The sequence below is a fragment of the Macaca nemestrina genome, chromosome 20 (genome assembly GCF_043159975.1).
Source record: "Macaca nemestrina isolate mMacNem1 chromosome 20, mMacNem.hap1, whole genome shotgun sequence".
Lineage (NCBI taxonomy): Eukaryota > Metazoa > Chordata > Mammalia > Primates > Cercopithecidae > Macaca > Macaca nemestrina.
Genome location: NC_092144.1, coordinates 58,038,119 through 58,054,280, shown reverse-complemented (window position 1 = coordinate 58,054,280; position 16,162 = coordinate 58,038,119). Strand labels below are relative to the sequence as shown.

The following is a 16,162-nucleotide window of genomic DNA, read 5'->3' as shown; positions in this document are numbered from 1 at the left end:
CAGGCCATTCTCCTGCCTCAGCCTCCTAAGTAGCTGGGACTACAGGCGCCGGCCACCATGCCCGGCTAGTTTTTTGTATTTTCGGTACAGACGGGGTTTCACCGTGTTAGCCAGGATGGTCTCGATCTCCTGACCTCGTGATCCGCCCGCCTCGGCCTCCCAAAGTGCTGGAATTACAGGCTTGAGCCACCGCGCCCGGCGTATAGTGGGGTTTTTTTTATTATTATTTTTTTAGATACAGGGTCTCGTTCTGTCACACAGGCTGCAGTGTAGTGGCGCAATCATGACTCACTGCAGCTTCAGACTCCTGGCCTCAAGCGATCCTCCCGCCTGGCCTCCCAAAGTGCTGAGTGACAGGTGTCGCCTCCGTGCCCACCCGTCCCCTCACTCTGTCCTTAATTATCCCTCCCTCCCAGTCATTGTCTTTCCCAGCCCAGCGCCCCAGGTGAATGTCAGGAGCTGGATTCCCATGGTGTCCTTTGTATTGCAAATTGCACAGTGAGGTGTGAATGTGGCCAGTGGATAACGTCCTCCGGCTCCTCCTGGCCTCTGTTTTGTCTATTCTGTTCCCACCTAATCTCTTCCTCTCTTCCTCCACCCTGCTCTCCGTTTCTCCTCTGAAATGCATTTTCTCTCTCCCTCTCTCTCTCTCTCTCTCTGTGTTTCTCCTCTCTCTCGCTCTCTCTCTTCTCTCCTCCATACTTTACGGAGGCTAAAACTTTGGGAGGCAGAGGTGGGTGGATCACCTGAGGTCGAGAATGCGAGACCAGCGTGGCCAACATGGCAAAACCCGTCTCTACTAAAAAATGCAAAAGTTAGCCGGGCGTGGTGGCGCGCACCTGTCATCCCAGCTACTCGGTAGGCTGAGGCAGGAGAATCGCTTGAACCCGGGAGGCGGAGGTTGCAGTGAGCCAAGATTGCGCCATTACAGAGCAAGACTCCGCCTCAAAAAAAAAAAAAAATCGTTCCAAAGTTACCGCGACAAAGCTGCGCCCCCTTGCGGTGTGACCCCCACCCCCCGGCCCCTCAGTTTACTTCCCTCCAGTGTTTTTTCATCTTTAACCTGAGAAGCACCAGAAAGGCTGAGATTGGATCCCAATTGCCTCAGGAAAGTTAATTAACCTCTCCTGATCCTTAAAACCAGGGACGGGCACGGCCCCTCCCTCAGGGAGCTGTACTGACGTTTCAATGAGTGAAGGGGCTTAACAATCAGTGCCTGGCACCTAGGAGGAGCTCCGTGAAGGGTTTAGCCGTGATTTTATCATCAGTGTGTGCCCCAGGCACCAGTGCTTTTCCATGGAGGGGATAGGAGTGGAGGAGGAGGGGGCATCGTTTCGATAAAACTCCCCGAAGTCCCCTCCCCCACGGGTCATGCGTCTGAACCTAATCCTCGCTAATTCCCCTGCCATTCTGCTGAGGCTGGGCTGTTGCCATAAGAGGATTGCAGCATTTGCTAAATTAGTCCTGGTCAGGGGCAGAGGAAACAGCTGGGGGAAGGGAGGGTGTTTGGAGACCAGGAGGGACAGAGACATATGGGGGTGAGGGAAGAGACGCAGAGAGGGAACGAGGGCAGAGAATCACTGACCGTTGAAACCTAGGAAGGGGAAAACAAGAGAGAAGAGAGAAGAGTGGCGGTCAGGCTCAGTGGCTTGACCCTGAAATCCCAGCGCTTTGAGAGGCCGAGGCGGGAGGATCGTTTAGAGACCAAGAGTTCAAAGCCACACTGGGCAACATAGCAAGACCCCATCTCTACACATGCATAAATAAAAATTTGAGAACAGGAGTAAAATGAAGGACAGAAAATGGAAGGGACAGAGACCAGCAAGGAGGCCGGCAACCTGACGAGATGAATATCAAGACTGGGTCCACCCCCTCCTAGCTTGGGACCTCGGACGGGTCTCCCAGACGCCCTCTGCCTCAGTTTCCACATCTGTGAAATAGGGATCATAATAATAGTATCATCTGAGGGACCATTCTGAGGATTAAAAGAGTTAGAACCGACTTACGCCACTGCCTGCTCAATGATTTTATTTTGTTGTCCTTCTGATTTACTAGGTTATAATTTATGTCCTATAAAATCCATTCGGTTTTTTCCCCAACTCTTTTTTTTTTTTTTTTTTTTGTGACAGGGTCTCACTCTGTTGCCCAGGCTGGAGTGCAGTGGCACGATCTCAGCTCACTCCAGTCCCAACTTCAAGGACTCAAGCGATCCTCCCACCTTAGGACCCAAAGTAGCTGGATCTATAGGCACGTGCCACCATACCCAGGAATTTTTTTAAACTTTTTTTAGTAGAGACAGGGTCTCACTATGTTGTCCAGGCTGGTCTGGAACTCCCGGGCTAAGGTGATCCTTCTCTCACCTTGGCCTCCCAAAGTGCTGGGGTTACAGGTATGAGCCACCGTGCCCAGCTTGGATTTAGTTTTCTTTCTTTTTTTTAAGACATGGGGTCTCACTCTGTCGCCCAGGCTGGTCTTGAATTCCTGAGCTCAAGCAATCCTCCCACTTCGGTCTTCCAAAGTGCTGGGGTTACAAGTGTGAGTCACTGTGCCCAGCCCTAGTTTCTTTCACTGGGATATCAACTACTGGGAGTTCATTCCTTTTCATAAATGAGGAATATCTTTTTTTTTTTTTTTTTTTTTTGAGACAGAGTCTCGCTCTGTCACCCAGGCTGGAGTGTAGTGGCGCAATCTCAGCTCATTGCAATATCTGCCTCCTGGGTTCAAGCAATTCTTATGCCTCGGCCTCCCAAGTAGATGGGATGACAGACACGTGCCACCACGCTCGGCTAACTTTTGTGTTTTTAGTAGAGACAGGGTTTCCCCATGCTGGCCAGGCTGGTCTCAAACTCCTGACCTCAAGCAATCCACCCACCTCCACCTCCCAAAGTGCTGGGATTACAGGCGTGAGCCACCATGCCTGGCTCAGGGTATCCTTTTGTATGGATGCATCAGGGCTTGTTTCTCCCTCCACCTGCAGATGAACGTCTGGATAGTTTTCAGCTTGGGGCCATTATGACTAAAGCTGCCAGGAATAGCATAAGTACAAGTTCAGTAAAAATAATAATAGTAAAGACCCAAGTGCCTGGTCAACATGGTGAAACCCCATCTCTACTAAAAATACAAAAATTAGCCGAGCGTGGTGGCGTGCCTCTGTAATCCCAGCTACTCGGGAGGCTGAGGCAGGAGAATCACTTGAACCCGGGAAGCGGAGGTTGCGGTGAGCAGAGATCGCACCACTGCACTCCAGCCTGGGTGACAGAGCAAGATTCCATCTCAAAATAATAATAATAGGTTAAGATAAATGTTTAGCATGATGATTTCAAGGTTCATCCATGTCATGTTTATCAGTGCTTCTTCCTTTTCATGGCTGAGTAATATTCCCTTGCATGGGTAGACCACATTTGTTTCTGTGGACAGACATTTGAATTGCTTCATCTTCTGGCTACTGGGAATTGTCCTGCTATAAATTTGAGTGTACAAGTTTTGTTTGAACACCTGCTTTCCGTTCTTTGAGGCATATACTTTGGAGTGGAATTGTTAGGTCACTATATAGCTCCAGGACATTTTCGTCATCCCAAAAGGAAACCCAATATTCATTAAGCAGTCACTCCTCATTCAACCACACAGCACCCCTCACCCCAGCCCCTGGCAGCCACTAATTTCTGTCTCTATGGATTTGCCTTTTTTTTCCCCCCCCCCCGAAATAGACTCTCAGACTGTTGCCCAGGCTGCCAGGCTGGAGTTCAGTGGTGCGATCTCAGCTCCCTGCAACCTCTGCCTCTCAGGTTCAAGCAATTCTCATGCCTCAGCCTCCCGAGTAGCTGGGATTACAGGCACGCACCACCACGCCTGGCTAATTTTTGTATTTTTAGTAAAGGCGGGGTTTCACCGTGTTGACCAGGCTGGTCCCAAACTCCTGACCTCAAGTGATCCACCCACCTCAGCCTCCCAAAGTGCTGGGATTACAGGCGTGAGCCACCACCCCTGGTCAGATTTGCCTATTCTGAATATTTCATATAATGAGGATAATACAATACATGTCTGGCTTCTTCTGTGAATGTACTTAATGCCACTGAATTAAGCACCTTAAAATGGGAAAAATGAATTAAGAATCATGCAATGGAAAAGACGGTACATTTTATAGTATGTGTATTTTACCACAAAAATAAATAAATGCTTATTGAGCTCTTTCCCTGGACCCAGCTTCAGGACCAAGTAATTAATACAGTAACGTCATTTCATTCTCTTGAGGTGGGTCTTCTTAGATGCTCCATGCTACAGGTGGGGAAATTGAGGCTGGGAGAAAGGAATCACTCGAGGTCAGATGACCAGAAGAGGCTGAGCCAAGCTCGGACAGCAAGTATGACCCTCCATCCTGTGTATAACTCCCAGTCATCCCCCAACAAAAATCTTAACCTGGGATTCAGCAATTGAGAGGAATGCAGGCAGAGAGAGATGACCTAGAAGCCGGGCGCAGTGGCTCACGCCTATAATCCCAGCACTTTCGGAGTCTGAGGTGGGTGGATCACTTGAGGTCAGGAGTTCAAGACCAGCCTGGCAAATATGGCGAAACTTCAACTCTACTAAAACATACAAAAATTAGCCAGGCGTGGTGGTGGACACCTGTAGTCTCAGCTACTCAGGAAGCTGAGGCAGGAGAATCACCTGAGCCCAGTAGGAGGAGGAGGTTGCAGTGAACTGAGATCAAGCCACTGCACTCCAGCCTGGGTGACAGAGTGAGACCCCCTCTCAAAAAAAAAACAAAAAACAAAAAACAAAAAAACAACCTAGAGCTGGAAAAACAGGAACTCAGAGGTGGGCCAGGCATGGCGGTTCACACCTGTAATCGCAGCACTTTGAGAGGCCGAGACAGGTGGATTGCTTGAGCCCTGGAGTTCGAGACCAGCCTGGCAGCATGGCGAAACCTTGTCTCTACTGAAAATACAAAAATTAGCCGGGCGTGGTGGCAGGCACCTATAGTTCCAGCTACTTAGGTGGCTGAGGTGAGAGGATTACTTGAGCCCAGGAGGCAGAGGTTGCAGTGACTGAAGACCACGCCACCGCACTTCAGCCTAGGTGACACAGTGAGACCCTGTCTAAAAAAAAAGAAAAAGAAAAAAACAGTCAGAAAAAAGTCAGACGCAAAGAAAAAGAGAAGGAGGGAAAGAAAGAAAAAGGTGAAAATCCATCAAAATGAAACGAGGACCTGGGAGTCTGAAAGATAAGAGGAAGAAAGGAAAGAGAGAGAGGAGAAGAGATGAGAGAGAAAGGGTGAGAGTGAGAAACTGAAAAGGATCCGGGGAAAGAGCTGAAGCTGCAGAGGGCTGGATGCTGAGAGGGGAGGCTGGGCCGGAGGCTGGGCATGGCTGTAAATGCTGGCGTTGATCTTCACATCCTGCCACTGAGGCAGCGATCATTCTCATCACCCCCCTGTTTTTTCAGGAGGGGCACTGGAAGGTCACAGATGGGTGGGGCTGGGGCTGGCCCCGGGGACCCCTGTTCCTCCTCCTCCTCCTTTTTATTTATTTATTTTTTATTTATTTGTTGATTTATTGATTTATTGATTTATTTTGGAGACAGGGTCTCTTATTCCGTCACCCAGGCTGGAGTGCAGTGGTGCAGTCCTAGCTCCCTGCAGCCTCAAACTCCTCGGCTCAAGAAATCCTCTTATCTCAGCCTCCCGAGTAGCTGGGACCACAGGCACACATCACCACGCCCGGGTAATGTTTTACAATTTTTTTTAGAGGCAGAGGTCTCGCTATGTTGCCCAGGCTGGTCTTAAACTCCTAGCCTTAATCAATCCTCCCTCCTCAGCTTCTCAGAGCACTGGATTACAGGCGTGAGCCACTGCACCCAGTCCCTGATCCTTTGTAAACTGGCTTTAAAGAGACGTCAAGGAAAGGAGGGTGATGAGATAGGAAACACATGAATGGACTCAGGCCCCACAGACAGAAGGAACGGAGCAGTTCCTGTTTCTACCTGCCCCTCCTGGAAACAACACGGAAATTAACGAATCACCCAGACTTTAAATGAGATCCAACATTTTAATCGGTTTCACTCTGTGGGTGGGCAGAGAAGGCGGACCCAGAGGCCAGTGTGTGGGGAAGAGGAGGACAGAGAAGGTGGCACCTTCTCAGGGAGGCTCCTGGCTTCTTCCTTCTGTCCCCACCTGCCTTGTCACTCTTCCTGGCTTTAGGACGTAGAACGTTTGAAATCGCCCGTGCACAGCTTGAAGAACCAGCACTCAGGAGCCCAGCCCAGGAAAAGCAACTTGTAACCTCCTAGCCAGATTTGGCTCCCTGCCATCTCCGGCTCCTGGCGGAGCCTCAGAAGACCCCAGAATCAGGCTGTCTTGAAGTCTTACCCCGACGGCCTGTGATGGGGGCCCCTTGGCCTCCATTACTTCTCACTCTTTCCCAGAATCTTGCATCCCTCCTTCAGTCCCTCCCTGACTCCCATGAAGTTTCTATGACTTGTTTGCACAAGACGCAGCCTCCCTGGTGAATAAGGAGAAGATTCTCGTCCACGCCTGAGTCCCGGCCTCCAGTGCAGAGCTTCAGTGTCTCTGAAGAATGAAATTTATAGTGGATTCTGATCCCAACGTTTGCACAGACCCAGGGCACAATATCATCTCATCCTGCCCCTCCCGTGTGAATTTTGTCTAGCTCCCCCAGCCTCCCCAGTGACATATGTTGTCTCCCTCTGTCTATATTTTCATCCCACACTGGACTCTTGAGCCACTCCTGGGTTATTTTTGTTGTCGTTATGATTGAGACGGAGTTTCGCTCTTGTGACCCAGGCTGGAGTGCAGTGGCACAATCTCTTGCTCTCTTCAACCTCCGCCTCCCGGGTTCTAGCAATTCTCCTGCCTCAGCCTCCCGAGTAGCTGGGATTACAGGCACGTGCCACCATGCCCGGCTAACTTTTGTATTATTAGTAGAGACAGGGTTTCACCATGTTGGCCAGGCTGGTCTCGAACTCCTGACCTCAGGTGATCCACCTGCCTCGGCCTCCCAAAAGTGCTGGGATTACAGGTGTGAGCCACCGCACCCGGCCCACTCCTGGGCTTAGTGTCCCAGAACCCAGCAAGACTCAGGCCTATGAGAGATGAACATGTTTTATGTTGAATAAAAGCCTCTTTGTGGGCTCTAGAGATCAGGGTGTGCCCCTCAGGGGTCTAGGCTGTATGCACCTCTTCTGGTCTGGTGCTGGAAACGTCATCTGATGCCTCTCGGCCTCTCTCCTCTCCGCCTCTCTTCACACCTCTCCTTTCTCCTGACCCTGGGGTGCTGCTGACAGTGTGCCCCGGCTCTGAAGTGTATATTGTGCCCTATCTTCTTCCCAACTCTTAGTTCAGCGACCTCAGGTTGCTAGCTTGAAGTCAGCCATGGTGGGAGTATTTACACCACGGAAACTGACAAACATTCCACAACCAAGCTTTTCCTCTTCCTTGGAGAGCCCATTGTTAGACCTCTGCCAGCACACCACTGCCTTCCTGCCCTACTTTTTTTTTTTTTACCCCTTGCCTTGTGAACTCCACCAATGAGCGGCTCTTGGATCCCGCCTCCCCACCCCAAAATGAAAGGATAACTCAGACTGATGAGGCAGGGAGCCAGCACCCAACTTCTGAGCATCAAACGACTTCAGTCCGTCTTCAGGTTCTCACAAGGGCTTGCCTGTGTCACCATGAGTAAAATTCTATTTCAAGAAATAATGGTGCCACCCCAGGAAAATGTCCTCAAGTCAAGCTCTATTTTCCAATCCCACCATCGAAACTGAACACCAAAAAAAAAAAAAAAAAAAATCTAAAAAAGGAAATGTATTTTCGAAATGTAGGAGTGCCTCCTCCAAATCTATGTCCCCCTCTTCCTGTCTCATGTTTATTTACAGATGGGAGGCTGTCCAGTTGCTTCTTCTCTGTGAAATAGCCATAACTATAGGTGGTACGTCCCATGCAGCTACCCCAATTTCACCAGTGTCTCACCTTTAGAAAATCCTACAACAAAAGAAGAAAGGAGTAGAGATGCAACAGGCAAGCTGCGTTTCATTTCCCTACCAAATATACACATTCCCAATATGCTAATGAGCAAATGAGTGATAAAATGTCTTTTTAAAGAAACTAAGAAGAAAAAGGACATATATGTATAGCTACACATATGAATATAGATCTTTGTCTCTCAAACAGCCCCCTAAACCTACCAGGTAAGCCTGACATTTGTGAAGTCTGTAAAATTCCCAGATGATTTATTTTTAATGTAACTGCATCATTGGCCTAAGGTTTCCCGATGGGGCTTCTTAAAGTCTGTCTTTGGAATTTCTAGAAAGGTCCTTAACCATATGCTAAAGAAGTGTCCACACGTAGGGCGGGGCACCGTGGCTCACGCCTGTAATCCCAGCACTTTGGGAGGCTGAGGCGGGCGGATCACTTGAGGTCAGGGGTTCAAGACCAGCCTGGCCAACATGCTGAAACCCCGTTTCTACTAACAATACAAAAAACTAGCTGGGTGTGGTGGAGCACACCTGTAATCCCAGCTACTTGAGAGGTTGAGGCAGGAGCATCGCCAGAACCCAAGAGGCGAAGGTTGCAGTGAGCTGAGATCGCACCACTGCACTCCAGCCTGGGCGACAGAGCGAGACTCCGAGTCCCAAAGAAAAGTGTCCACGTGGAAAGTTAAGGAATCAAGCCCCTCTACCTGCTTGTTCAAGGGCATGGTGATTCTGACCTAAACATGACCCCAAATCAACTGCAAGTTTGGTTTGATTTCTTCTTGGAGCAAGTTCTCAGCACCACTTTCTGAAGCCTGGAGCTCGTGGTGTACTTCAGCGGTCACAGTCGTGCCAGACGGTGTTGGGGTTGAGAGAATCACTAGGACCTGTGAACTGTCCCGGGAGAGGGAGGAGCCTCTCCCTGTGGAGGAAAGGGGTGGGCTCTGTAAGCTGAACACGGAACCGCGGAGACCACGGCTGTCGGAAGGACAGCTGGTTCCGGTTGCTTTCTCAGGGATGCCGTCCCGGGATCTAAGCTGCAGGGAAGCAGATTCGGAAAAGAAAGGGTCCCGAGGCCCGACGGGGAGAGATGGAGACTGCGTCCTCTACAAGATCTGAAACTTCCAGGCACTCTGATCCTTGTAGTCCAGAGGGTCCATGGGATTGTAGGTGAATTTCCAGGTGCCCGTGGGGTCCTTGAATTCCAAGCTATCCACGGGGCTGTAGGCGCCATAGCTCTGGCCTGATAGGGAGGTGGGGGACTGGGCCAGGGAAGGTCCCACCGAGGGGCCAGAGAGGGGGCTAAGAGCTGGGCCCCCTAACTGGGGCACCATGGGAGAAAGGTAGGGGTCTAGGCCACTGAAATAGGAGCTCGGAGACCCATAGGCGGAGGGGGAAGAGCAGAAAGCAGAGGCCGGGGCATAGGTCATGGCATAGGGGGCCGAGGTCAGAGATGGCCCCGAGGCCACCAGCCCAGCCCTCTGTGCCTCAGGCAAAGGGGACTCTGATGCTGGGCTCCAGATGGACACAGTGGCCACTGCCGTGGTTGGGGAGCCTGAGGGGCCGGGCAGAGGGGGACTGTAGGAATCTGAGATGCCCAGAGGGTCTGGACAAACATCCGTGGAGGGTCTTGGGGACGTGCCTGCCTTCCTCTTGGCAGGCCGGGCCTTGGCCTGGCCCCCTGGGGGCTGCTGCTGCTGTTTCTGCTGCTGCCGCTGCTGCCTGCATTTAGCCCTGCGGTTCTTGAACCAAACCTGAGGGTAAGAGGGGAGATGGGGGTAGGTAAGTGGGGAAGAGGCCCAGGAGAGCCGCAGGGTGCTCAGGGATGAGGACCCTTGTTGGTGAAAGGTGCTGAGGTCACATCTCTCTACTTTGCATCCAGCTGTGGGGCATCTATTCATCCATCCATCCATCCATCCAATCATACCTGCGTGTGTGCATGAACACAAACATACGTCATACCTACAGGCATTCATCCATCCATCTAATACAAACATGCACACATACCATTATGCATACATACACCATAAGCACATACATCATGCCTACATTTACCCATCTATATGATCATACATACATCATACACATATTCATCCACCCATCTAATACAAACATGCACACGTACAATTATACATACATACACCATACACATGTACATCATGCCTACATTTACCCATCTATCTGATCACACATGCATACATCACACACATATACATCATACATACATTCCCTGGTCCATCTGATCATACATGCAAGTGTACATACATACATCATACACACATACGTCATACATGCATTAATGGAGCCATCTGATCATACATACATACACCATACACATATTCATCCACCCATCTAATACAAACATGCACACGTACAGTTATACATACATACACCATACGCACATACATCATGCCTACATTTGCCCATCTACATGATCATACATACATCATACACATATTCATCCATCTAATACAAACACACACATGTACAATTATACATAAATACACCATACACAGATGCGTGATGCCTACATTTACCCATCTATCTGATCATACATACATACATCATACACATATACATCATACATACATTCCCTGGTCCATCTGATCATACATGCAAGTGTACATAAATACATTATACACACATACATCATACATGCATTAATGGAGCCATCTGATCATACATACATACATCATACACATATTCATCCATCCATCTGATCATACAGATATACAATTATACATACATAGTACACACATACATCATACACACATACATCATACATATATACACATTAATCCATACATACGATCATACAAACACATATTTCATTTATCCATCTAATTATATATACATGCATACACTCATATATACATAAATAAACCCATCCATTCATCCAATCATGCATGCATGCATACATACATCATACCCTACAGGCATTCATCCATCCATCTAATACAAACATACACACATACAATTATACAGGCATGCACTATACATGCATGCATCATGCATACATTTATCCATCTATCTGATCATACATACTTCATACACGTATTCATCCATCTGGTCATATGAACATACAAATATCCAATTATAGGCACATACATTGTACACACATAACATCATACATAACTATGCACTAATCTAACCATACATACATACAATCACACAAACACACATATTTCATTTATCCTTCCAATCATACACATGTGTATATGCACATATACGTAACATCATACCTGCAGCATACAAACATACATGCATACAATTATACATACATACACCATACACACATACATTATGTAGACATCCATCTGATCATACATATATACCTCACACATGTATATGTTGTACAAACATTCACCAGTCCATCTGATCATACATACATCAGACATACACTTATCCATCTGATGATACATACAATTGTACATGTACATCATATGTAGATTCATCCATTCGTCTTATACATATAATTATATGTACATACATCATACACACATACATCATACACACATTAATGGATCTATCTAATCATACATACATCATATGAACATTCATCCATGCATCTGATTATACAAGCATACAAATATACAATTATACACACATACATCATACACACATACATCGTACACATATACACATACATCGTACACATATACACATTAATTTATCCAATCATACCTATGTCTAATCACACAAACACACACATTTTATTTATCTGTCCAATCACATACACCTGCATACACTCATATATACATAAATACACCAATCCAGCCAGACACGGTGGCTCACATCTGTAATCCCAGCACTTTGGGAGTCCGAAGCAGGTGGATCATGAGGTCAGGAGTTCGACACCAGCCTGACCAACATGGTGAAATCCTGTCTCTATTAAAATACAAAAATTAGCCCGGTATGGTGGTGCGTGCCTGTAATTCCAGCTACGCAGGAGGCTGAGGCAGGAGAATTGCTTGAAGCCAGGAGGCGGAGGTTGCAGTGAGCCGAGATTGTGCCATTCCAGCCTGGGCGACAGAGTGAGACTCTGTTTCAAATAAATAAATAAATACACCCATCCATCCATCCAATCATGCATGCATGCATGTATACATACAATTGTACATGTGTACATACATCATGTATACATATATCATGCGTGCATACATTCGTCATCTATCTAATCATACCTACATGCGTTCATACAAACACACATATATAAATGTATCCGTCCATCATACAGACACTCATATATGCACATACATACACTCATCCATGCTTCCAGTCATACATGCACACACACATATACAGTCACACATACACATTCATCTCTGCATCCACCCACCCATCCATCCATCCGTCTATTCAGTCAATGAACAAACATGCATTAACCATCTTCTGCTACTCTTGAGGGTCCATCAGTGGAATTGACATTCTAGTTGGGAGAGACAGAGTCTAAATAAACGGACTCTGAGATACCTTACATAAACTGTATGAACGTATGATCATATGAACATACAAATATACAATTATAGGCACATACATTGTGCACACATAACATCATACATAGCTATGCACTAATGTATCTAATCATACATACATACAATCACATAAACACACATACTTCATTTATCCTTCCAATCATACACATGTGTGTAGGCACATATACGTAACATCATACCTGCAGCCTACAAACATATGCAACTGTATGGTATCTCAGAGGGCGATAGATACAAACACACGTAAACTGTATGGTATCTCAGAGGGCGATAGACACTGTGGAGGAAACGATTGAGCGGGATAGTGGGCAGCAGTAGAGTCAGGGTCTTGGGGAAATACTGCAATGTTAAATGCTGTGTTCAGCATGGGTCTCACTGATAGATAAACAAAGACTCGAACAAGGGGCCTGCTGTGTGGTTATCTGGAAAATAAGGATTCCAGATAGAGGAAACTTAGTGCAAAGGCCCGAGGCAGGAGGGTGCTTGGCAGGCAGGTCAGTGCCCGGCGCGGCTGGAGAGGAGCGAGGGGCGATGAGAGCCTTAAGAGGCGGTCAGTGGTATGGTGGGGAGAGGAATTATTGTCTCCTTGATAACTTTGGCTGTCACTCTGTGATCGCTCCCTCCTCCCATCACTCTGAGTTCCAGGGAGGCCCCTGGAAGGTCACAGGAAGGGTCGGGAGGGGTCCAGGGACCCTCCACCCCACCTGAACCCTGGACTCGGGCAGATTGATCTTCAGAGCCACCTCCTCGCGGGCATAGACGTCTGGGTACTGGGTCTTGGCAAACAGTGCCTCCAGCTCCTCCAGTTGGCTCCGGGTGAAGGTGGTCCGCTCCCGCCGCTGCTTCCTGGGGGCGCCTGGGGTGGGACGGGAAACAGGACCCTCAGGTCATCCACCATGGGCTGATGTGAGGCCCTGAGGCTGGGTGGGATGCCAAGAATTCCATCCCGGTTACCATCTGCCTAAACTAAGGATGGAATGCACATTCCCTGCCCTTCTACGCCTTCCTCTGTGCCTGGCACTCTGTGGCTCCTGCCTGACCCCAAGGGGAATTGGCTTTAACTCTATGAGGAGGTATGTGAGTCGTTTTCCCTCTTCTAAGCTTTCTCATGCACTAAGACATATTTAGTTGAAGCATGACATCACTGACATTCAACCATTTCTAGCCTATAAAAGCAGCAAGTCTGGGCTGGGCGCGGTGGCTCACGCATGTAATCCCAGCACTTTGGGAGGCTGAGGCGGGCAGATCACAAAGTCAAGAGATCGAGAACCAGCCTGGCCAACATGGTGAACCCTTGTCTCTACTAAAAATACAAAAAATTAGCCGGGCGTTGTGGCTCCCAGCTACTCGGGAGGCTGAGGCAGGAGGATCGCTTGAACCCAGAAGGCAGAGGTTGCAGTGAGCTGAGATTACGCCACTGCACTCCAGCCTGGTGACAGAACGAGGTTCAGTCTCAAAAAAAAAAAGAAAGTAGCAAGTCCACACCGCTCAACGTAATGCAAAAAACAAAAACAAAAACAAGAGCTAAAGAATAATGCTACAAATAACTGAGTGCTCACTTCTCTTAAAAATAAGGCTTTATGAAAATTAGCTGGGCATGGTGGCATGTGCCTGTAATCCCAGCTACTTGGGAGGCTGAGGCAGGAGAGTCACTTGAACCTGGGAGGCGGAAGTTGCAGTGAGCCAATATTGCACCATTGCACTCCAGCCTGGGCAGGAGTGAAAGTCTGTCTAAACTCCATCTCAAAATAAATAAATAAATAAATAAGGCTTTGCAGGCCAGGTGCAGTGGCTCATGCCTGTAAGCCCAACACTTTGGGAGGCTGAGTCAGGTGAATTATTTGAACCCAGGAGTTTGAGATCAGCCTGGGCAACATAGGGAGACCCAATCTCTACAAAAAAAAAAAAAATTAATTTTTTCTATGTTTTGTATAATCCAGATCCTGCACAATCTACAAAAACTTTAAAAAGTTAGCCAGGCATGGTGGCGTGCACCTGTAATCCTAGCTATTTGGGAGGCCGAGGCAAGAGGATCGCTTGAGCCCAGGAGTTCAAGGCTGCAGTGAGCCATGATTGCACCATTGTACTTCAGAGTGGACAACAGAATGAGACCCTATCTCAAAAATAAAATAAAATAAACAAAGCTTTGCTGCCTAGGCACAATGGCTCACACCTGCAGTCCCAGCTACTCAGGATGCTAAGGTGGGAGGATCGCTTGAACCCAGGAGTTTGAGGCTGCAGTGAGCCGTGACCGTCACCACCGCACTCCAGCCTGGGCGACAGAGTGCGAGACCCTATCTCTGAAAAATAAATAAATAATAAAGTTTTGCTAACAGATGAAAATTCCTCTTGATTCCCCTTCCAAATTACATCTCCTCTTCCCCACCCCAAAAGGAACCTCTGTCCTGAATTTCTAGGACTGCACATGTTTTTCTAAGTGACATGCATTTCAGATGAACCCAGAGGGCTGGTATATGGCCCTGAAGTCGCCCCTGTGACTGCTTTTTTCCTGGGGCAGAGGGACCCCAGAGGTCCTCTAAGAGGTGAGGCCAGCCTGGGGTGCCGAGAGAAACGACTGTACTCACTTGGGTAGGGCACAGCCTGGTGCATCAGATCCACACTGGGGCCACTTAGGGCCAAGGCGTTGACAGAATAGTGAGGCCCCGGGTTCATATACGCCATCATGATCTTCGGGGACGCTGAGGCCCAAGTCAGGGGGCCTGCAAGAGAAGAGGAGGGATGCTCACTCACTTACCAGTTACCATGGGGTGACAAGCAGGCTGAGATTCAAATCCTGCCTCGGTCTCCTCTTAGGTACGTGACCTTGGCCATTTATCTCACCTCCGTACCTCTGTGTCCTCACGTGTAAAATGGCCTCTGCTTAAGGTTCTCAGAGCTTTCTTGAGACTCTGCAAAGCAGAGAGCTGAAGTGATGACGCGCCTCATAAGTGCGAGCTCTTATTCCTACTCTACCCTCTAAAACAATCTCATCCTGGCTGGGCACAATGTCTCACATCTGTAGTCCCAGCACTTTGGGAGGCCAAGGCGGGAGGATCACTTGAGCTCAGGAGTTTGAGACCAGCCTGGGCAATATAGCAAGACCCTGTCTCCAAAAAAAAAAAAAAAAAAGTGTTTTTTAAAAAGTTAACTGGGTGTGGTGATGCGTGCCTGTAATCCAAGTTACCCAGGAGGCTGAGGTGGGAGGATCACTTGAGCCCAGGAGTTTAGGCCTGCAGTGACCTGTGTTCAGGCCACTGTACTCCAGCCTGGGTGACACAGCAAGACTCTAAGAAAAAAAAAAAACCAATCTGATCCCGTAACACTTCCTCATCCAAGATCCCTTCTTTCTGTGACCATGGGCAAACACGCTCAGCCTCACTTATAACCAAGGACTGCAGGTTGACCAGCCATCCCTCTTTGCCCAGAATGGAGGAGAGGTGGCTGTATCTTGGAACATAGGACTTTCAGGCTAGAACCAGAATGGTCCCAGCCAAACTGGATTGGTTGGTCACCCTAAGGGAGAGTGGCATTAAAAAAGGCCAGGCAAGGTGGCTCATGCCTGTAATCCCAGCACTTTGGGAGGCTGAGATGGGCGGATCACCTGAGGTCAGGAGTTCAAGACCAGCCTGACCAATGTGGTGAAATCCTGTCTGTATTAAAAATGCAAAAATTAGCCAGGCGTG

The 16,162-nt window shown here is 48.3% G+C and overlaps 1 protein-coding gene across 1 annotated transcript; it reads right to left on the bottom strand.

Moving 5' to 3' along the window:
- Nucleotides 1–9,092: 9,092 nt before the first annotated feature.
- LOC105478616 (cone-rod homeobox) lies at nucleotides 9,093–15,164 on the bottom strand. Its single transcript, XM_024791871.2, has 3 exons — nucleotides 15,065–15,164; nucleotides 13,184–13,335; nucleotides 9,093–9,740 (listed from the first exon to the last, which is right to left on the bottom strand). Exons 1-3 carry the CDS (start codon nucleotides 15,162–15,164, stop codon nucleotides 9,093–9,095), a joined length of 900 nt encoding a protein of 299 aa, XP_024647639.1.
- Between the last annotated feature and the right edge of the window lie 998 nt (nucleotides 15,165–16,162).

What these genes read in the sequence shown, in the direction of transcription:
- LOC105478616 (XM_024791871.2), bottom strand. Translation starts at nt 15,164, where the DNA reads ATGATGGCGTATATGAACCCGGGGCCTCACTATTCTGTCAACGCCTTG. An exon ending in CCAGGCTGTGCCCTACCCAA is followed by an intron (nt 13,336 to 15,064) that starts GTGAGTACAGTC and finishes GTCCCACCCCAG; the next exon opens with GCGCCCCCAGGAAGCAGCGG. An exon ending in TGCCCGAGTCCAGGGTTCAG is followed by an intron (nt 9,741 to 13,183) that starts GTGGGGTGGAGG and finishes TCTTACCCTCAG; the next exon opens with GTTTGGTTCAAGAACCGCAG.